This window comes from Leuciscus leuciscus (assembly GCF_965113295.1).
Source record: "Leuciscus leuciscus genome assembly, chromosome: 1".
NCBI lineage: Eukaryota > Metazoa > Chordata > Actinopteri > Cypriniformes > Leuciscidae > Leuciscus > Leuciscus leuciscus.
Window position 1 is genome coordinate 83,166,486 of NC_138725.1, and position 23,080 is coordinate 83,189,565.

At 39.6% G+C, this 23,080-nt stretch overlaps 1 protein-coding gene across 1 annotated transcript; it reads right to left on the reverse strand.

Annotated features, from left to right (window-relative positions):
• Positions 1-5,791: 5,791 nt before the first annotated feature.
• Positions 5,792-7,487, reverse strand: LOC309480903 (uncharacterized protein). The gene is made up of 3 exons (XM_082145619.1): positions 7,221-7,487; positions 6,716-6,847; positions 5,792-6,201 (listed from the first exon to the last, which is right to left on the reverse strand). Exons 1-3 carry the CDS (start codon positions 7,303-7,305, stop codon positions 5,873-5,875), a joined length of 546 nt encoding a protein of 181 aa, XP_082001745.1. The 5' UTR covers positions 7,306-7,487; the 3' UTR covers positions 5,792-5,872.
• Positions 7,488-23,080: the final 15,593 nt, after the last annotated feature.

Sequence of the window (23,080 nt, forward strand, 5' to 3'; positions counted from 1 at the left end):
AAAAAATCCCAGCATGCCAAATAACCGTTGCAGAGCAGAGCAGCGCATCCAAAGCCTGAAACGCAAGTTTGGTAAAAATGAGATGTTTCACAATGAATATACAACTTTTCTCAAAGAAATGATTGACAACGGCTATGCTGAAATGATACCAGTAGATCAACTGAATCGTAATGATGGGAAACTCTGGTATATCCCACATCACGGGGTGTATCACTCAAGAAAAGGAACCTTAAGAGTGGTCTTCGACTGCGGTGCTGGCTTTAAGGGAACATCGCTCAATGAACAATTGCTACAGGGTCCAGATCTTACCAACTCACTCATCGGAGTACTCATCAGATTCAGACAAGAGCCGGTTGCCCTGATGGCTGACATCAAAGCAATGTTTCACCAGGTCAAAGTGTCAGAAAAACATATTGACTATCTGCGATTCCTATGGTGGCCTGATGGTGATGTGCAGCAGGATATTGTCGAATACCGGATGAAAGTACACCTCTTTGGAGCAGTGACATCACCGAGTTGTGCAAACTTTGCACTAAGAAAGACCGCTTAAGATAACAAAGCTCACTTTCCAGCAGAAGTTACAGACACCGTAAAGAACAACTTTTACGTACATGATTGCTTGAAATCCATGTCCACAGAACAGGACGCTGTTCTTATGGTGAAAGACCTGACTGCTCTCTGCCAGAAGGGAGGTTTCGTACTGTCAAAGTGGATCAGCAACAGCCATAAAGTATAGGCATCCATTCCACAAGAAAACAGAACCAAAGAGACAAAAGAGTTGGACTTGGACAGGGACAACCTGCCGATTGAAAGAGCACTAGGATTGCACTGGTGCGTTGAAACAGATGTGTTCATGTTCAGAATTACTGCACAGCCACGAGCATACACCAGACGCGGCATTTTGTCCGTGGTTGGCTCTGTATACGACCCTTTAGGATTCCTAGCACCATTTATTCTGCCAGCCAAACTGATTATGCAGGAACTCTGTAAAAAAAAAAACTCGGATGGGATGAAAACATACCCCAAACTGTTTCTCAGCAGTGGACAGGATGGTTGGCAGATCTGAACAAGATGACAGTTTAGAGTGGACCGTTGCATGAAGCCCACAAGCTTTGGTCAAATCAGAAATGCAGAGTTGCACCACTTTTCAGATGCAAGCGAGAGTGGATACGGTACGGTTTCATATCTTAGACTGGAAAACAACGACAAGGAGGTACATGTTGCTTTCATGATAGGGAAAGCAAGAGTATCACCATTAAAGCAAGTAACGATTCCCAGATTGGAGCTCACAGCTGCAGTTCTAGCTGTCAAGGTTGACAGAATGCTTCGGAAGGAATTACATCTTCAGCTGAACAAATCCATCTTCTGCTGAACAAATCCATCTTCTGGACTGATAGCACAACAGTGCTGAAATATATCAACAACGAAACCAAACGTTTCCGAACATTTGTAGCAAACAGGATCTCCTTTGTAAGGGATACTACTGATGTGTCACAATGGAGATACTGATGTGTCACAATGGAGATATGTTAGCACAAAGGAAAATCCGGCAGATGAAGCCTCTAGGGGGCTAACAGCAAATCGCTTCTTAAGCTGCAAAAGATGGATCAAGGGACCAGAGTTTCTCTGTCAACCAGACAGAGAATGGCAGAAACCTCATTTGGAAACTGCAATCTCTGCCAATGATCCGGAAGTCAAGCAAGACATCACAAGCAACCTCATTGTTAAAGGTCCATTGAACCCCACCAGCTCTCTGATAAGTTATTTATCTTCATGGAGAAGTCTGATGACAGCTGTAGCTTGGCTACTTAAAGTAAAAACAACTATCTTACTGCTGACTAGAAAAAGAAAGGAGATTCAGACTGCTGCGAGTAACTTTAAAGATCCGGTGTTGGATGATGGACTTCTGAAAGTAGGTGGTCGCCTGAGTAGACTAGCGATGCCTGAAGAGTTATTCTCTCGAAAGTTATTCTCATCCAGTTATTCTCTCGAAAGACCTGCACATATCCACACTATTGCTACGACATATCCATGAACAACTTGGCCACGGAGGAAGAAATCACATGCTATCTCGACTCCGTAAAAAATACTGGATAATCAAAGCTAACTCGGCAGCAAGAAGGATCATAACAGACTGTGTTGTGTGCAAACGACAGCGGGGACGAGTTGGAGAACAGAAAATGTCAGACTTACCCCTGGAAAGGATTGTACCAGACAAGCCTCCATTTACAAATGTTGGAGTAGACTACTTCGGTCCTATAGAGCAGGGGTTCCCAAACTTTTTCGTTCTAGGACCCACCTAGACAAGTATAATCAATCTCAAGACCCACTTGCACTGGTGCTACCAACTTTCTCAGTTGGTCGCACCAGCATGATTTGGTCGCACATTTTTTTTTTTTTTTTTTTGCTACATGCCATGGGATTAATCAATGCATGCTGATGGTCTTAATCTGCATTCCCTAGTTTGCACTGATGTAAAAAGACTGACAGTGACAAGCCTTCATGTTAGCAAAATATTGTAGCCCTCAAACTGTATTCACTTTATAGCCCTTAATTCTGTAATTGTGGACAAATGTGGGCACAGAGGACTCAGATGTGACCCTATTTTTTATTTATTATAAATGTTATATCACTGTCTTCGATAAAATTTTGTCTATCCATTTATGGTGTGTTTTTTTTATTTTGGGGGTATTTTTGAATTTATTTACTTCAAAAAGTACCATATTTTCTATGTAAATTATGCTTATTTTTTTTAGTGTGAGTTTTTGGCATGATGAGAATGTTGTACAGGATCAGCCCTTCATTTGTGTGTATGTTAGATATGCATTGTATTGGATCTATTGATTTATTTTTACAAAAAAACAAGAAGAATGCTCTAAATTACAGTTTTTGCTCTAAATTACATTACTTTCACTTTCACTTTCACTTTCACCTTCACTGTCACTGTCACTGTCACTTTCACTTTCACTTTCACTTTTTCCCATTCATTTCTATGGGTGCCCATTTTTGACCCAAATACAAGATTAAGGTGGGTTTTTCACCCACTTAACATTGTAGAATTGAGTCAAAAAAAATTGTGTGTGTTCAGGAGGCAAACTTAGGAAAAGTGGCCAAGTCTTGTACCGCTCAGATCAAGGGAAGTATTTTTTAAAAATAAATCAACATTATTTTGCCCACATTTGTCCAGAATACGGTTTTAGGGTTAAACTTTTAACTCTTAAAAAAACGTTTAAAAACATGTATGTTCTTTAATGTTTGATTATAATTTTACCGTCTTCACATAGGGATGGGAAATGATAAGATTTTATCAATAATAATAATGCCACTGACGATTCTGATTATCGATCCGATTCTTTAACGATTCTCTTATCGATTCTTGATAGCACTGTGTGGAAAAATGTAGTCATATGCTTTTCAAAAAAAAACAAGGGGTTTTATTTATTTTAAAGCTTAAGCTTGAGTAAGCAAACTGTATTTTTTATGTAATTTATGTAATAAATAGAACTTTATTGTAAAGTGTTACTGATTCAAACATCTCCTGAGTTCACTGTTGGAAAGATCAGTTGTCCATTCATTAAAATGAATCATTCAAAGGAGTCATTAGTTCGCGAATTGGACGTGTCATGCGCGTTGTGTGATTCTCCCAGCAGTTAGGACATAGACATCCAAGATTTGTGTCAACACAGAAAACATTTCATCACTGGATAGTTTTTTTCGTTTAATTAAAGTGTTGTTTTATGTCAGCTGAATGTCCGGAATGCTTTTCAGAGAAGATAAGGCAACAACTTATTTAGCACAATTCACACCCAGCGGTAATTGAGAAAAAAAAAAAAAAAAATCTCCGAATGCTCCACATGAAACTTTGGTTTTCCGACCTTTTACCACCGTGTCGATTTATTTTGATTAATATGTGCGAGGGAGAGAGAGCAAGACAGCGCTTAGTTTGGAGACGGTGAAGTCTTTTTTACACTTTCGCCTGGCTCCGAAGAGAGAGAGAGAGAGAGAGAGCGCGCGCGCGCGACCGAGTACTCTCTCTGCTCGTTCTTTCAGTTAAACATGCACTGTGACTCTGTCACAAGCGCAGCAGTTCATCTACATTACTCAGCGATCAAATAACACTTTGGCGGGCGCTAAAACTCATAGTCTTTTGGTCATTAATCGGACTGGTTTTGTTTCACTCATCGTAACGTAAATTTAGCTGCAGCTAAGTGCCTTTGTGCGACCCACCTTTTCTCACTGTGTGACCCACAAGTGGGTCGCGACCCACAGTTTGAAAACCACTGCTATAGAGATCAAGAGAGGACGAAGTCTTGTTAAAAGATATGGCGTAATCTTCACCTGCATGGCAAGCAGTGCAGTACATCTTGAAGTTGCATATACTCTTGACACAGACTCCTGCATCCATGCATTGCGAAGATTTATTTGTCGACGAGGTCAAGTATTGTCTTTAAGATCAGACAATGGCACAAATTTTATTGGAGCTGAAAGAGAACTGAGAGAAGCACTCAATGCCTTGAATCAGGACAAAATCCAGACTGCTATGCTTCAGAAGGGAATAGAATGGTACTTTAACCCCCCAACAGGATCGCATCACGGTGGTGTATGGGAGCGTTTGATCCGCATGGTTCGAAATGTGCTGCACTCTGTTCTTAGCCAACAAGTTCTGGATGATGAAGGATTGCAAACTTTAATTTGTGAAGTTGAAGCAATTTTAAATGATCGACCCATTACAAAGCTTTCTGAGGACCCAATGGACCTGGAAGCACTCACCCCAAACCACCTTCTTCTGTTGAAAACCAAGCCAATACTACCGGCTGGACTCTTCGTAAAAGAGGACCTATACCAAAGGCGCAGATGGAGACAAGTGCAATACATGGCAGATCTCTTCTGGAAAAGGTGGACACAGGAGTACTTACCTTTAATCCAAGAACGTCAGCGGTGGTCAAAGGTAAAAAGGAACTTTGCTCCAGGTGACATAGTTGTGGTGGTTGGCTCCACTGCACCACGAGGCTCCTGGTTAATGGGCAGAATACTGGAGACGAGAGCAGATGCACAAGGCCTTGTGCGTACCGTTCGGCTTCAGACAAAAAACAATATATTGGAAAGACCAACAACAAAGATATGTCTGATTAAAGAGACTGAGATTGAGAAGGACTGATGGTAAAGACCAGATCCCACCATGTGCCATGTTCTGGACACCTTTGGCCCAAACAAAAAAAAAGGGTGTAATGTATATAGCTCCTTTCATTATTTATTTAAAAAAAATTTGGTAATTGTTATTTGTTACATAAGACAATTAGGGGCCAGTGTGTAGGAACCATTTATGTTTGCATAATATTTTTTTGTTTGGATAGATTTATATTAGTATTTGGGACACTGGGTGACAGGGATTAGATGCACATGGTTGTATATAATGGGGCATAGGTGACAGGAAGTGATAGCCACAGGTAGGGGGAGCACACACAGTTCTCACCAGACCACAGATTACACGCAAACAACTGGAAACAAGATATGAAATCAACTGGCATGTTCATCTGTTTGTACAATTACAATAAACCACAAACCTCAACTGCAATAATCTGTGTGTCTGCGTAAAAACTTCACCCCTACCTGTGCATGATGGCAAAGATATGGTTAAAAAAAAAAGATAAGGATTGCCAAAACACAGAGGATGAAACTTCTGTTGACACAGAGGATAACCACATGTATCCACAGAAATGGAGAAGTATTTTTGTTGCACCAAAAACTCCAATCAAGCAAAAACATTTAATTAAACAAGATTTATTTGGTGATAAACAGGGAACATTCAATACGAATAAAGCACTGAAATAATCTTCAAAAGAACTTGAGCATGAGTTCGGCAAAATCAATGTCACGATTCACATCGGCGACCGTGACCGCCGTGGCCATCGTGGCCATCGTGGCCGTTGTGGCGACCGTGGCCGCCGTCGTTGGCGCGACCGCCATGACCATCGTGGCGACCATGGCCGTATTGGCGATAGTGACCGTCGTGGCGACTGTGGCCGCCGTCGTTGTCGCGACCGCCACGACCATCGCGGCGGCCATGGCCGTATTGGCGATCGTGACCGCCGTTGCTGCGATCGTGACCGCCATGGCCAAGGTGTACAGCCCACTCTGGCCCACTTGGCGGTTCGGCCGCAGGCTTCACTACAGGCTTCGGCGGTTTGGCCACAGGCTTCACTGCAGGGATACAGATCATCTTTAGTCTTTAGTCCTTTCAGTGGCATTCAGCACAAAAATCAAATCATGAATAACAAGTGTTACAGAGTGAATTGCATTTTAAATAATCATCTTTATTAATTTTGTAAAGCTATTCTGTGAAACTGTGCTATATGTACTAAATTTCAGGTACTTTTGTCATGGAGCAGGATATGACAACAGATTATAAAAGATACACTGGGAAGGGGAGCACAATTTCCTCCTCCTGTTTTGGTGCTTGGACACTCTCCTGGCTTGTTATGTTATGAAGACACATGACAGAAAACATCACTGAATGCTGAAGGTCTCATTTACTGTTTGAATATAAATAATTATATTTAGTTCAGTCATTCTACTTCAAAGTTTCATGTTTAGTTCAACGTGTTACTTGCAGTTTCTTTGCAATTATTTATGAAGTTTACTAGCAACGTCTGAGTGAAAATTCTCAGCGTTTCTTTTGGGAGACCTCTAGCATCCATCATTAATTGAAACTCACTGAAAACAGGCGGCACACACGCGGGCCCACAGGGAAATTGACAGCATTTATGTCCTCCAGAGCAGTCTCTATCAGAAGTACATCCTCGTTTAGACGGCACGACCGTCAGCGTCACCGGACACTGACCGGACTCTACAGAAGAGGATTCAAGAGGATCGTTAAAAGGGAACAGGGAGTGTTGTAACAGTTTCAGTATTTAGAAGTCAGGGGTTTTGAAATATAGGTCTCAAAACTTGAAAATATGCATATTTATCTGCTTAAAGTCAAGAATAAATTCCATTCATCACTAAACTGTCAATCAGTTTTAAAGACAGAGTAGTGGGGTGTGTAATAAAGCCGAAGCACAATGCAGATAGAAGACATAGACAAGTTCATGTGTATTCCAATCGATTGACTATTGCAACTAAATGTACTGTAGCTACACGTTCAAAAGAAGTCATATTTTGTAAGGCACTTATTTATGCATTTCTTCAGACTGTGTAATGAAGCTAAAAGATCTTCTCACCTGCGACTCCAGCGAGTGTTGTGCACAACCATGCAGACAGGCACAATAAAACAACTCTCAACGAGCAGTACACTCGAGCTGTCATCCTCTCGACCTGTGATCTCACAACGAGCTCTGCTGCAAAACACGCTGAATTAGTCAGTCAGGAGGAACAGTAAGGCACACAGAACTACACTGGAAACATGTGCTGCTGAATCCTGCAACATAAATCACTGTATAAAAGTTTCTGAAAACGCGTTTTTAAAGATCCAAGGAGGTCTGGGTAACTCCAACCCTGATCAAACACACCTGCCTGTAGCTTTCTAGTAGCCTCATCTTGAAGACCTTGATTAGCTTGTTCAGGTGTGTTTGATTAGGTTTGGAGGAACGGAGCGCTGCGTTCACGCCAGATGTCGTAATAATAACCGTAATTAGTATTATGACCAATGCCTTGTTCAAATACCCACACTTGCCAAATACCCACTTGTCTACTTGCATGACGTATTTCTTCTATTTGGCCCAAGTGTTCAAGTAGGCGTAAAGACTGCAAGTGTAGAACTTTTGATTACTCGATTGGACACACTTATAATCTTGCAAAAAATGCAAGTGTTTACAGAGCTTTTATTTCTTATTTTCAATGCTTTACATAAAAAAAAAAAAAAAATCTAACCCTAACCCTGTTCAGTAGTCGCTATGTAACTAACCGAAAACACACATTTAAAATTGTGATGCTTCTAATTAAGTGATAAAAACAGTTGCAAATGTTGTACAAAATAGGCCTACACATACCATACTCATCTCTGCACCAATAAAATGTGCAACACTTTATGTTTTTACTCTAAAGTTCAGGTATTTGCTTTAATACAAAAATTTAACTATACCACATTCATTTAATTGCAAATAAAATAGAGTTAAGTATCTAAAAACATTACATCCAATCTGTACTCATATGTTTTAAAATACATTATTTCTGTTATAATTACGGTACTCTTTAAGAGTATTTTTTGTCTTTTTCACAAGGAGTGTAAGTGTCAAATACAAAAGTTTGTAGCATTAAATGATGAATGTGGCTGACTGTGTGAAAGTGCTGGATTGAAGCAAGTCACTGAAGAGAAGTCGAGTCAGCAAGAGCCGCACAGATCTGATATAGTGCAGGTTATTGGCTGAAGTGTGGAGCTGATGAGTTTTGATTTCTGTTTTCTGTAGAGTTTCCAGTCTCTCTCAGCACCTCCTGAATCTACAGACGAACTCGACCTTCCCTTCAGTTCTCTCTCCTCTTTTGATGACGTAAGAGAATCTGTCCGTCAGCTGAGAGACAAACTGGAGGATTTTCTGCAGAGAGGAGCTCAAGAAGATCTCTGATAGAGGTAAAGTCCTGCTCCTCCTTTATAAAGACGTGCGTAGAGCGATCCGAAATGTGAACGTACAACAGTTTCTGAAATGTTCCTGTGATTTATAAAACACCCATACGCACAGTTAATCTTTAATTAAAGTGCAACGTGAGAAAGTGCATCAACTCTACAGAACAGCGACAGACATCCTTTGATGGTTTAGAAGTAATAAATACATATTTGACGTAGGATGAAATCCATTGGAATTTAGGATCAAATCCGATATGAGTGTTTCTTATATATGAGGCACCAGGAGATTCATCTGTCCTCAGAAATTAGTCCTGCATCATCTAATATCATATTAGAAATGGATGTATTTTATCTGTCATTTCTCTGTCATTCACACTGTTCATGTCTGTTTATTTCCACAGTCACATTCACCAACATGCATCCCAAGACCAGGAACGACTTCCTACAATGTAAGTCACTAAGAAACAAGCAGAAAAACTCACTGAAATGTGTTCATGTTCTTCCTGGAGAAGGTGAAATAATGTAAATGATGATTTGCACAGGATATCTGATCAGCTGTAATGAAACACTGATGATACATTGAACATTGAAGCCATGAAGAGTTCAGATACATTAAAAGATCAGCCAGATTCATAATTCCTGATTCGGATGTGTTTTCTCTCCATCAGCTGACTCTGGATCTGAACACAGTGAATAAATACCTGTGATTACTGACACGTTTCCCAGAGCTTCAGTCGTATCCTGATGATCCAGACGGACAATGAGCGGACAGACGGACAATCTCCAGACGGACAATCTCTGACACAATGAGCCTCCTCCACACAGTCCAGACCACATTCACACACGCACTCTATCCGGGGGTTTCATGTTTGGTCTGGATCAGTGAAACTGTGTTGATGTTTCAGAATAGACTGTAGAGAGATTTTACCCATAAAACTTTGAGCTGCATGATAAATCAGTAACAGTGCAATGTTTTTGAGTCTCTTATTTTACATTCAAATGATTTTTGCAAACCAGATGCAACAATGTTAGAATTGAATGTTAGAACTTAGTGGATAGTGGAAATATGCACTCAAACACTCTGGAGAGCATCCCAGATGATGTCCCACCAGCAGGAGGCCTTACCAGAGTCTCTATTGTGGAGCCCATCCCGGTCCAGCGGCACCACCAGGGTCTCCCTGCTCAGCTCAATAAAACTCTACATCATTTGCTTATTATTTTATGTGCTGCAAATGTAAATGTTTATGTTGATTTTGATATGTTTAACGTATGTTGTTAATAGTTTGAAAAAGTACTTTAATGTAGCCCGTGGAACAAATGATTTTCATTTACCAATTTTATAAAAAAATAAATTAAAAAAAGTATACAAGAATTTGTTTCATGTAGAAATTATTACTGTCATTACAAAAATAAACAATGTCCAGAACAATGCATTCTCTTTTATTTACACATTTAAAGTTGCATAAAAATAATGTACAGATTTTTCTTTTCTTTTAAAAAATAAAAGTGAAAAAAACTTAAACAAGAATTAAATATATATATATATATATTTTTTTTATTAAATATAAAAATATATATTTTTCAATCATTCTCTAAAGAAGAGGAAACAGCCTGTCCATCCTCTCCCTACTCTCCTGTGCTCTCCTCGCCTCTGCCTCTCTCTCTAGTTGCCCTTTGTCTCGCCGCCTTCGTGCTGCTGCTGGTGGTGCTGGTGGTGCTGCTGCTGGTGGTACTGATGCTGCTGCTGCTGCTGGTGGTACTGATGCTGCTGCTGGTGGTGCTGGTGGTACTGATGCTGCTGCTGGTGGTGCTGGTGCTGCTGGTGCTGCTGGTGGTGGTACTGATGCTGCTGCTGCTGCTGCTGGTGGTGCTGCTGCTGCTGCTGCTTCCCCTGGCTCCTCCTCACCGTGGGCACCCACTGCTGGACTCAGCCCTGGTGTGTCCTCAGGGATTGAGGCAATGAGGACAGGGGGGTGGTGCAATGCCTCTGTCCCAACACCTCATCCATGAGGACAAACCAGGGCCAAGTTTCAGCAGTGGGTTTCCCACTCACACCCTCACCTGTCCCAGGACACTTGCAATCCTAAGGACAGAGCAAATTAACCATGGCTTGTTAACAACAACAGCACAATACATTTCAGCAAAGATGTGTGTATTAACTTTTTTTTTCTTTTTCTGAATTGCTCTAAAAAAGCAGAAAAGGGTACTTAACACAGGTGTGCAATCTTAAGTGCATTGTTAACACTGCAAAATATGACACATCAAGACATGCATACAAAATACTTAAGAAATCATATTTCTGTATACTACAATTTGGTTAAAACCACATAGCTTGCATGATAACACTACAAAAACACATAAAAGTGAAACCCATTGCCTCATCTACTGCTTTTCTTATTGTTGTGGGCTTTATAGGGTGAGTGATATTTCTTATAATAGACAAGTGAGATAGACTAGTGCAAATATTACAAATAGGTCGTTAAACTAATATTAGCACAAGTTTTGCCTCAAACTACCTGACAAATGAAGCCACGCAATGGTGACGAAGGAGTTAAGATGAAGTTTATAAGAAACTTTAACTCTGGTTTCACTAAGCTATTTGAGTAAATGAAAACATAATACTTTCATTTAAATGTGAATTTGCTGTCCGCCACCGAACTCTAGTCTCAGCCGCCTTTAAAAAAAAAAAAAAAAAGCTGTCGTCAACGGCGCGCAATGACTTATGGGGTAGAATAGGGTACTAAGGATCCGTTTTTGTATCCTTCCTTTCACGGGGAAAGAAGGGTGCATTTGGTGTCGCTTTTAGCCTTCGTCGCGCCGCGATGACGCAACCAGCCTTCGAATATGGCCTTCGTAGGATGCAGAACTGAATTGGGACAGCCTTCATCGCGCCGCGGTGACGCAATCGGCCTTCAAATGCGACCTTCGTAGGATGCAGAACTGAATTGGGACAGCCTTCATCGCGCCGCGGTGATGCAATCGGCCTTCAAATGCGACCTTCCAAGGATGCAGCCTTTGAATTGGGACGTCCTTCGTCGCGCCGCTGTGACGCAATCGGCCTTCAAATACGGCCTTCGGAGCATGCAGCCTTCACATTGGGACACAGTTATAGAAGCGGCGTAAGTGACACTGGTAGGTCACGTGATAATGACAGTATAGCAAATGTAGTACGTCCAGATTACATTCATACTACACACACTCATATTGGTCGAAGTAATTCCTTGTTCAAAATAAGTACCTACTCAAGAGAGCAAGCGATTTCGGACGCAGCCCGTGACATATTTTAGACTTAAGACTAGAAGAAATCTGATGAATGAACTGTCTGAAAATATGTAGTCCCAAAATATAGTACAAAATGAATTGCAACAATGTTTTGGTGCCGAAGAAGTATGCATGCCAAAGTCTGCACTTTAAAACCTTTCCACAGCAATTTGGAAATGTGTAATGACAGAATGTGAGACTGTGCAACTTACTCATCCATCAGGAAAGAGAGAACAGAAAAGGGTTGGGGTCATTTGAATTATTCATAGAGCTCTGTCTGTAAGATCCCTGCCTCATGAACTGCTATCCTTTCTCACAGAGGGAATAAGCTTGAATGTTTAAACTGGTAAGACTTAAAAAGACGTGCAAATGGTAAAATTTAGTCACGATGCAATGCTGGCCCGATTATGCAAGTGAATATTCCGTCATGTCCCGACTCCTAAACGCCAGAGTCTAGCATTGCCGCCTGCAGCGCGCTTGCCGCTTGTCTTGTGCAACCCATTTAGAGAGACAGAGAGAAAGAAGACGCAGCGCTGCTGAACACTCACGCTGTTTGTGAAATTGCGTCTTGCAGAAAGTTTTTAAATGACTGATTTGATCTTATAATCTGTGTGGATAATTTACTAATACAGCCTACATGCTAAAGTGAATCAATATTAGTGGGAATTTCCCGCATTATAAGTGGGAGACTTGCGGGAATGATTAAAATTATGCGCAATACCTTCAATCCCGAGCCGAAATTCAAGCCCTGAATTGGCTACATTCAAAAGCACAACAGTATCGTTATGGCAGCTGCTGTGTCCATACGCGCACCGTCAGGAGTTCATGATGATGTACGGCCTGCTAGAGTACCTGGTGGACTGGGAGGGGTTTGGCCCCGAGGAAAGGTCTTGGGTCGCCCGTGAGGACATCCTGGACTAGAGCTTTAATTCTCTGCCCGAGCCCGAGCCCGAGCCCGAACCCGAGCCCGAGCCCGGACTCGACCCGACCCAACCCGCGGGCCGGGTCGGGCCGATATTTCTGGCCACTGTCCTCGGGCCGGGTCGGGCCGGGTCGGGTCGGGCCCTTGATAAAGCACGTCACGTGTCATGCGCAGCGTCTCGTCCACTCGCAGTCTCGCACGCGTGACGCATCACACCTGCTGTGCGTGCTGTAGGCTATTCTGTTGCTATTCTAAGTGCGACATGGATCTTGAAGAAGCAAAGAAAAAAATTAAAACAGGAGAATTAACTTTGAGCAAGTTTGGAGGAAAATCGGAGGTATGGACACATTTTAAACTAGTCGTGGGGAGTGACAACATAATGTGTTGGCTTTGTCTCGTGCATTAAATGCGCACGCTGCTCGCCTATGACAGCAAAAAAAACAAAAAACAAAAAAAAACGGGGACTTCGACGATGAACAGACAAGCAGTCTTGCCATGACAGAAATTATTATAGTAGTCAGCCTCAGGCCTCAATATCCGCTTTTGTTACTTTTCCGATCCATTCAACTATTTCTGAATAAACAAACAACGCAGTTTGCATGCTTCTTCCTTGTCGCATTAGGTCTATTCATTAAGATAATTGCACGCACAATTATGAACTTGATAAATGTTACAGATATGTTTTACTATGCACAAACAAATGCCTTTCAACTTACATGAGCAAAATTCTGAATTAAATGAATGTGCTGCAATTTGTACAAAAAGAGAGTCTGTAGTAGCCTACGTGTTTTAGCCATTAAATAAGCACATAGTTTCAAGTTTGTTAAGTTTTGTTTTGAAGAAAGCTTTTCTTTAAAGTGAATTTCGTTTAGTATAAATTGTATCTTAATTTTAATAAATTTTTCATCAACCAATTGCCTGGATTTAATACATAAAAAGCAATATAGCAGACATCATAATCATGACATGAAGTCGCCGGCGCGCCGCGGTCACACCATTTGAAACTCGTAACACACCCTGTCACCGAATTTACAAATGCACATCTTGCTTGTTGCTCACACATATTATGTTGAAATAACAATATGTTGAAGTAACATTATTAATAATAATAAATCTTTAAGAATATTTGATTGAATGCTGAATGTTGTGCTTGTTCAATTTAATAAAATTAAAACTTTAATTGTGATATATTGAATATTGAGTGGCCAATTTTTGCTCATTTATTAATAGTATTTATATAATATATATAACTGCGCAGCTCCCCCCTGTAGCCTAAATGAGCACAGCAGCACCTGCTTAAAAAAATTCTGGCGCCGCCCCTGGTTATAACGGCCCACATATTAAAAATGGTCAGGTTTAAATCAGGCTCGGGCTCATAATTACAGTAAACGTGTCGGGTCGGGCCGGGCTCGGACACAACGTGCTCGGGCTCGGGTTGGGTCGGGCTTGATTTTTTGGGCCCGATTTAAGCTCTATCCTGGACCCATCATTGTTACTCGACTTTCAGACCAATCACCCTGGTTGTCCGGCTCCGAGGGGCAGAGGCCGTCCCCGTCGTAGGGGGTACTGTCACAGAGTCAGCAACATCCACAGCACCAGACCTCTACACTCCACCCACTCCTTCCCTCTCATCAGAGTCCTAATCATGACATCTGTCACCACTCATCATCAACACCTCTCTGTACTCATCAACACGCACTACATAACCCGCAATCTATACTTCCCCATTGTCTAGTCTTACCCGGCTACCTACATGAAACAAGTACTTACCTGTATGGTCCTCTCCTCTCCTCTCCTCTCCTCTCCTCTCCTCTCCTCTCCTCTCAAGTTAAAGGGATACTCCACCGTTTTTTTATATTAAACTATGTTATTCCCTTAACTAAGACGAGTTGATACATACCTCTCTCATCTCAGTGCGTGCACTCAATCGCTCTGGCGCGCGGTGACACTCTGATAGTACTTAGCTTTGCCCAGTATATTCAATGGTATCTGACAGCAATGAATTTAGAAGTGACCAAACACATCAACGTTTTCCCTATTTAAAAACAGTTACACGAGTAGTTACACGATCAAGTATGGTAACGCAAAATAAAACGTGGCGCTTTTCTAAGCGGGTTAAAAAGGATAACTATAATGTATGGCGGAATAGCACTTTCGGGAGTAATTCGACTCGGCGCAGTAAAAAGTCACGCCTGATCCTCTTCCTCTCACTTCTGTCAATAGTGGGAAGAGGATCAGGCGTGACTTTTTACTGCGCCGAGTCGAATTACTCCCGAAAGTGCTATTCCGCCATACATTATAGTTATCCTCAGGCAGTGCATCTCCCTGAGGAAAAATTCGATTCATTCATTGCTATAGAAGAGGAAGAATTCGCTAAACTCGTTAAATCATCAAAATCGACAAATCTACAGTATTTGATAGCTAAATAGCCCGTCTAACCTTTTAAATAGCCAGTTTTTGGCAGCAGATTTCGCTTACGGCCATACCACTTTGAGAACGCCCGATCTCGTCTGATCTCGGAAGCTAAGCAGAGTCGGGCCTGGTTAGTACTTGGATGGGAGACCGCCTGGGAATACCAGGTGTTGTAAGCTTTTTAGTTTACTTCACTAATGTTCTAACCTTTTAAAAAGGAAACTACGCTGACAATGAATGTGAAAAACCCAGAACAATTAACGGTTATGATGATAATTAAAGCTGTGGAGGACAAAACTGGAATGGGCAAATTATATGGACTAAGGGAAAAAAACTGATTTTGAATATGAACTCACATTGGAGAAAGAAGAAGACTGTGAACAATTATTGGATGGAATATTAATAAAAGGACAATGTTGTGAAATAAAAAAAAACTTTGTGCAACGGAAAGGATGGTATCTTTTTTACAATTGCCAAACTATAAATGATGAGGATGTTTTACAAAAACTGACAGTTTTGTTACACCGATACTTCCTCTGAGGAGGAGGTATTACCCTGGGACAACTGTGGCGGATGGAACAAGATTTATAAGAGTTAAATTTCCAAAAGAAGTGGTGTCACTGCCATACAATACAAGATTTGACAGGGAGGAAGGAATGCAGTTTTTCAGGTGATTCGTGATCACCAGGTGAAGACGTGCAGAATATGTACAAGTGCTGATCAACTAATTTGCAGAGAATGCCTGGAGCAGGGGCATTATGCGCGGGACTGCAAAGCCCTGCGGTGCCAAGGCTGCGGAAAGGCATTTCTCAGGTGCAGATGTGAAACGTACGAAGAGGAACATGAGGAAATGGAGACATAGATACTCAACGATGGGGAGAATGTGGAAGAGGATTATGTAGGAAGTGTACCACAACAAACACATGGATTAAAGGGTTAGTTCACCCAAAAATGAAAATTCTGTCAGTAATTACTCACCCTCATGTTGTTCCAACCGCATAAGACCTTCGTTCATCTTCGGAACACAAATTAAGATATTTTTGATGAAATCTGAGTGCTGGGTCACTCTCCATAGGCTGCTAGGTGGCCCAAACTTGCTGGCCCAGAAAAGTTATTAAAGAGATCGTTAATATAGTCCAAGTGACTGCAGTGGCTCAATCTTAAGTATATCAAGCGACGAGAATAGTTTTTGTGCGCAAAAACAAACAAAAATAACGACTTTATTCCACTATTCATTTCCTTCTCTCTGGGCCTCTAGTTGGTTCGCGTAGTGTTTTTGCGCTGCGCGTCACACACATGACCAGCGTCGGCCAATAGTGAGCGTACGTGGTGACGTGTAACACAGACGCGCTGCGCAAAAACACTACGAGGCCCAGAGAGAAGGAAATGAATAGTGGAATAAAGTCGTTATTTTTGTTTGTTTTTGCGCACAAAAAGTATTCTCGTCGCTTGATATACTTAAGATTGAGCCACTGCAGTCACTTGGACTATATTAACGATCTCTTTAATAACTTTTCTGGGCCAGCAAGTTTGGGCCACCTAGCAGCCTATGGAGAGTGACCCAGCACTCAGATTTCATCAAAAATATCTTAATTTGTGTTCCGAAGATGAACGAAGGTCTTACGCGGTTGGAACAACATGAGGGTGAGTAATTACTGACAGAATTTTCATTTTTGGGTGAACTAACCCTTTAACTATGGCTATACAGAGCAGAGAAGAAGAAGGAGGAAGAAAAGACGAATGGGAAAGAGAAGAAGAGACAGAAATGATGACAGAACTACAACTAATTGCAGATAAAGTTGAACAGGATGGGATGAAAAACAAAGAAGACGACAATGAAGGAGCAAAGGACAGTACAAACATAGATGAGGTAAGAGACATTAAGAATACCGAATACCGTCAAGAATACCGTCTTAATATTAAGTATTAATATTAATACTTAATAGCATTAAGCATTACGACCGGTAGAGATGGGTGTGTTCGGTCAGTGGACGTCCAAGTTGGCAGTCGGATTTACACGAGACCAGTGTCCCGTTTGATGGCGCTTCCTGAGCTGGTAGAGGAGTGAATCTTTTTCCCAGGAGGAATTGATCTAAATTCCGGGACGGCTATGAAAAGATTCCTGCCATTCCATTCCCTTTCTACTCCATTTCGCTCTTTCAAGGATACTTTTGCCATCTGCCACCTGACCACGCCCGCCTCACCTGTTGCCTATAAATTGATTGTGAACCCTTCGGCTCATTCTTTGCACTCTCTACCGGCACTCCGATGCATCCTGTGTGCGTCTTTATGAATTAACGTGAGTCAATCTATCATTTGATTGTCTTTTTTATGCTTTTTCATGATTAACTGTCACTCTGCTAACATGTGCACTGCTGATTAGTGGTGGGCAGATCGAGGCTTCGTGAAGCAATGAAACAGTTGAACCAAATGGTCCATATTGTTTCGAGGCTTCGAAACAATCCGACACCCGTCTCAACGGTGACACCTAGTGGTCACTTGCAGGTGTTGATCTGAAACAACCTTGACGAGCCATTAAAAAAAAAAATTGTTTTGTGAAGCTTGTAACCTATAGGCTCCTCACTGTGCATAATGTTATTTTGGTCCTGCAAAATGAATATTAATAAAAGAAATCAAGCCACAATGTCTCACTTTTTTAGAGATTTTTATTAAAAAATATTAATTTCTCTGCTGTGGAAGGACTTGGCCTACTTCTTTTTTTACAGATAATTTCTCCAGCCTTTGAAAAAATCCTCTCACAAGGGACACTTGTTGCTGGCATGCAAAGATATTTTTTAGCTAGGACATACAAATGAGGAAAGATTACAGCTCTCTCTTTCCAGTAAGTTATGGATCATGAGTTCTGGGCAAATACGCAAATTTCAAATTCTCCTCAAATGGCGCATCATGGATGATGTATTGTTGCAGTAGGCTAGCTGCCGATCACAATACACACATCTCACTTTATTTGGGGTTTCTAAACGGAAATGCTCCCACACCACAGATGTACGGCATCTCTTCTGGGGAGCCTCCATTTTATCTATCTATCCAAATCTATATGAATCTATCTATGTATAATCTATCTATATATGTATCTATCTATAATCTATCTATGTATTTATATATGTATCTATAATCTATCTATATATATCTATTAATCTATCTTGCTATATATATTTATATCTATGTATTTATTAATGTGTCACTATATGTATACTCTGTCTGTCTCTAGCCTATCAGTCAATGTGTTGTGTAAATTTAAATGTACAGATGGTGGACAACCAGAATGCCTATTACCGCCGCGGCGAAAATAAACCAGCCGCATTTCAAAGTCGTTCCCGAAATGACCGCCAGGTGGCGCAAAGGGACATTGTGCAAAACAGCAGCAATTGCCGTATTTTAAAATGTAAGTGGGTTAAATATAAAACCCTAAGCCTAATAGGCATATTTTTCATATATATAAATAGGCCTATTAGGCTACAACAGAATAGAACCAAAGATATAATCAATTTTAGAACTGAAAAAATAGAATCAAAAGTTAAAAATAGAGACGATATTAGGAGCAATGACGCTGAATATTTTTACTATTCTATTGAGGAATTAGATAAATGAAGAGCTCTCGTGAGCGATACAATTGCATAGTAATTTATAGTGATTTCGAAAGCAGTCCTTAAAAAATAAATAAATGGAGTAGTGTGGCATATTTTTTGAGAGATTACGCGGAACGCGTTTTAGTTAAGATCCTAGTTTCAATGCTCTTAATGTATATAGGCTAGGCTACTGCTTTAAAAAAATGTCACAACGCGTTTTGAGATTGTTTTGAATTAAACATTGAAGTTTAAAATGTAGTGTTTTGGCACACCAGGCCGAGTGGCGTTACGCATTGTTCAAAAATCAGGTTTTATTCTGGCATGTTGAATTGGCGTTCAAATTTTTTTTTAGATTTTAGATTTCGTTAGATTTATTTTTCTCATAACAGCTAAAAAAACTTAATATATGCCTTAATATGACCTACTTAATATAGGCAATAGGCATATAATAGCCTATATAATAAATTAGCAAAACTTGGCCACTAAATATTTAATTTTCAATTATTTTAATTATCACAATTAAAGTTTTAATTTTATTAAATTGAACAAGCGCAACAATCAGCATTTAATCAAATATTGAATTTATATCAAAGATGTGTATTTGTAAATCCGGTGATGCGTGCATTGATTTTTATCAATAAACTAGTGTTTTCTGACAGTGTCGACTGCAAAGATGAAGTTGACGATCGCCATATATTTGTAGTGAACGCACCCAGAGAGAAATGCACATAAAGACATAATCAGAGAGTAGCGTTTTTCTTTTCGTTTTGAATTATTTCGTTTGAAGACATTTCAAGCTTTGTGTATTTGATGTATTTATCATGTCTGTGTGAGGAATATTATACGCTGAGTTTCGATAAGTTAGGAGGATGAGATGCGCTCCAGCTGACGTGCAATGCAAGTGACCGCGCGGGCGCCTTCTCTTACTTATTCAATCCAGGCAATTGGTTGATGAAAAATTTATTAAAATTAAGATACAATTTATAGAAAACGAAATTCACTTTAAAGAAAGGTTTTCTACTAAACAACACTTAATGAAGTGGTCAAAATCATGTCTGACCCACTCCATATCCATCTCTCAATATAATGCATCCTATCTTACTCGTGCTTGTTCACTTTTCATATTCAACATAGATGGAAAAAAATAACATTATAATATTTTAACAAATATGATACTAAATGAGATTATTTAATGGCTACAACAGTATAGTAGGCATATAGACTCTATTTGTACAAATTGCTGCACATTAATTTAATTAAATGAAACCTTGTAACGAATTCACACTGTAGGGTAGACTGTGTACAGTTGAGACACCTTAAATAACTTGCGTTCGCAGCAAGCACAAGTTGTGATTTTTGCTGTGCACTTGCATATTAGTGTCAGCTGGGAAGGAAATATAGAGACCAGACCTCTTGGAACTTTAATTGAATACATAGCGTTGGTAAAGCATACTGAAATTACATCCCTACAAATTGATTAGGCCCTACTGAAAATAAATGTATCGAATTTAAGCAAAGTAGCCTAAATGTTAAGACTGTAAGCCCTTTGCTTTTTTTACGTAGCCTATAAAGGACTCTTATAGCCGACTTTGTGTTAATTTAATTTGTAGAGGATTTTTTTAACTCAAACATTAACACTTAAATAAATGAAACTAAATTATTGTACATTTTTTGGAATAACACGACGAGTGGCGCTATGCATTGTTCTAAAGCCAGGTTTTATTCTGGCATGTTGAATTAGTGTTCGACAAACGCGGCGGCGCGTTCATTTGAATGAAGAGCGCTTCTCGCTCGTGTGAGCGAACACACATTGGAACGTTAGGCCATGTCGCAACGAGTGAATCGTGGCCGAGTGGTTGAACTTACGTTACGATCATTTAGATGACACGGGTTCGAATCCCGAACTAACTTGGACTACTGATATTTTTATATTAGCCTATTAATGCATTTTATAGTCTATTGTTGATGCAGAGAGATTTGTCTAGTTCTAAAACATATATATATATATATATATATATGACGTTTAAACGACAAACAATAATCAGAACCAGTATTCTGTTGCGTTCATGGTTCCAGTGGCAGTAATGCATCCACGGCTTTTCAAAATGTCACAAAGCGTTTTGAGATTGTTTTGAATGAAATATTGAAGTTAATAATTAAGTGTTTTGGCACACCACGACGAGTGGCAAACTCTTTGTTTTGTTTTGCAAACTCAGCTAGCCTGTGGGGGGTTTGGAGAAGGCAATAGTTGCTTTATCGTGGGGGTGCAGGACAGAGGTGTTAATGTTCCATCTTTCATATGGAGAGTGTCGGAGCCAGCCTGATGAGCAGGCAAAGGCAAAATTCTTTTAAGGATTAATCTCAAAATCTCCAAAAGTCCATAGCCTATGTACAGTAGGCCCTATATCTTATTAAATTATATATTGTAGTTTTATTGATTGTATTTAAAGGTTTTCTACACACAATTTCAATTTAGCAGATACAGAGCTCTTTAATTCGCGACCCACCTCGTTTTATTGTAAGGTGAATTCAGCAAGGCATGTTGTATCTTTGAAGGAACAAAAGCTATTTGTTACAGTTTTTTCTTTCGTGATTTGTGTGGATGACACACAGCGACATATACAGTATTATCAGCTGTATGGTGTTTTTTTACGCTGAAATGCTTAATTTCGAGAAAGACCCGCGCGCGCAGTGAGGGAGACCAAACTTATTAAAAAAATATCCAGCGCGAGAGAGGCAAAGAAAAACGCCGGTTCTTAATTTATGTTGCTTTGAACTTTTTTCGTTTTGTACCGTTTTAATTTAGCTGCAATTTCTTTGACAATAGAAATGTAAAATGTTGCAAGAATAAGATTCTGTGTTTCTTATTTTGCATCACAAAGGGAATAAACTCTATCGATGCAACCCTGTTTAAATAAAAAAACTGTCCCGACACTTTATTCATACCTTGAAATGTGCGATGGGTTTTCAAACTTAATTTTCTTTTTCTTTTACATTTTCATTGTTTCTTTTTTAATTGAAAGCAATACTGTATTGAAAGTATTTTTCTGATTTGTTCGATCTGTTTTGAAAAATGTATTCCGTTGCTATGGCCGGGTATCACTGTCAGTCATCTCAATCTCGTGAATGATTCAAACACACACAAACATTTTTTTTAGCAGATTAAAGACGAGCTTCATCATCTTCATTTTCTGGTGCGATCGGCTGACAGTCTTCCTTCAGTGTCGTCTTTGCAGCGGCTCAACTGGAATGTAGCAAATTTATGTTGTAATGTACAATTGATAATTAAACAAGATGATTGACTTTAATAAACAGATACATATTTAAGCATCAAGAACAGAAAAACATAAACACTGTCGGCTACACTGAGATTCGATCTCAGTTCTGAAGCTCCGAGAGGCTATTGTTAATGCATTGACCACAGAACTATCGTCTGAATAGCCTAGGTCTACTATTTTCTCTGTTTTAAAAGTTTGTTACATTCTTTTTTATTTGTTTATTTTTTTAACATTGGCAATTTACTGTCGCGAAATAATATGTCGAAATTTTTTTTTAAAAAGTGTTTTTACAAGACCTTGTGCTGTTTATTTATTTATTTTTATTATTATTATTATTATTATTATGCAGATGTTAATTCAGCCATTCTGTTGGATACAAATTTTCCCTAATGGAAATGAATGGTAATTTTATTTTATAAATATAAAATATTTAATATAGGCTATAGGAGAAAAAAACAATATGGTGTAGCAATATTTTAGAACTATCAAATCTCTCTGCATTAATAATAAAAAAGTTCGGGATTTGTTCCCGTGTCATCTGAATTATTGAAACGCAAGTTATAGCCTACCACTCGGCCACGAATTTTTGTTTTATTTTGTTTTAAATGTATTTTTTACATATTTTGCTTTCGTTAATGTTAACCAATTCTATTGTAGCATAATAGGCCTATATTTTTTCCCTAAAAGTTTGTTTTATTCTCTGCTTTGTTTGTTTATATTTTTACATATTCAATCAGTCTCATTTTTGTTCAAATAATGAAAAAAGTTTTTTTTTTTTTTTTTTTTAAGATCTTGCGCCATGTTTTCTTTTTTTTAAAAATAAACAGATAGGAAACTTACCTTTTAAAATGCCGCAGTTGCTGCTGTTTTGCCCTGTCACTTGCGCCACCCGGTATAGCCATTTCGCGAACGACTTTGAAATTCGACTGGTTTATTTTTGCTGCGGCAGTAATAGGCATTGTGGTTGATTATTTATTAAAGAATTCAATTGATAATCATAACAACATGTAAGCCTATTTAATTCTGAATATAACAAAGAATGCTTAAACCGACTAAC

Excerpts from the sequence above, each read along its gene's own strand:
- LOC309480903 (XM_082145619.1), bottom strand. The coding sequence starts at position 7,305 with ATGACAGCTCGAGTGTACTGCTCGTTGAGAGTTGTTTTATTGTGCCTG. Across the intron at positions 6,848-7,220 it reads AACACTCGCTGGAGTCGCAG|AGTCCGGTCAGTGTCCGGTG; the intron begins GTGAGAAGATCT and ends CCTCTTCTGTAG. Across the intron at positions 6,202-6,715 it reads GTGTGTGCCGCCTGTTTTCA|TGAAGCCTGTGGCCAAACCG; the intron begins GTGAGTTTCAAT and ends GTATCCCTGCAG.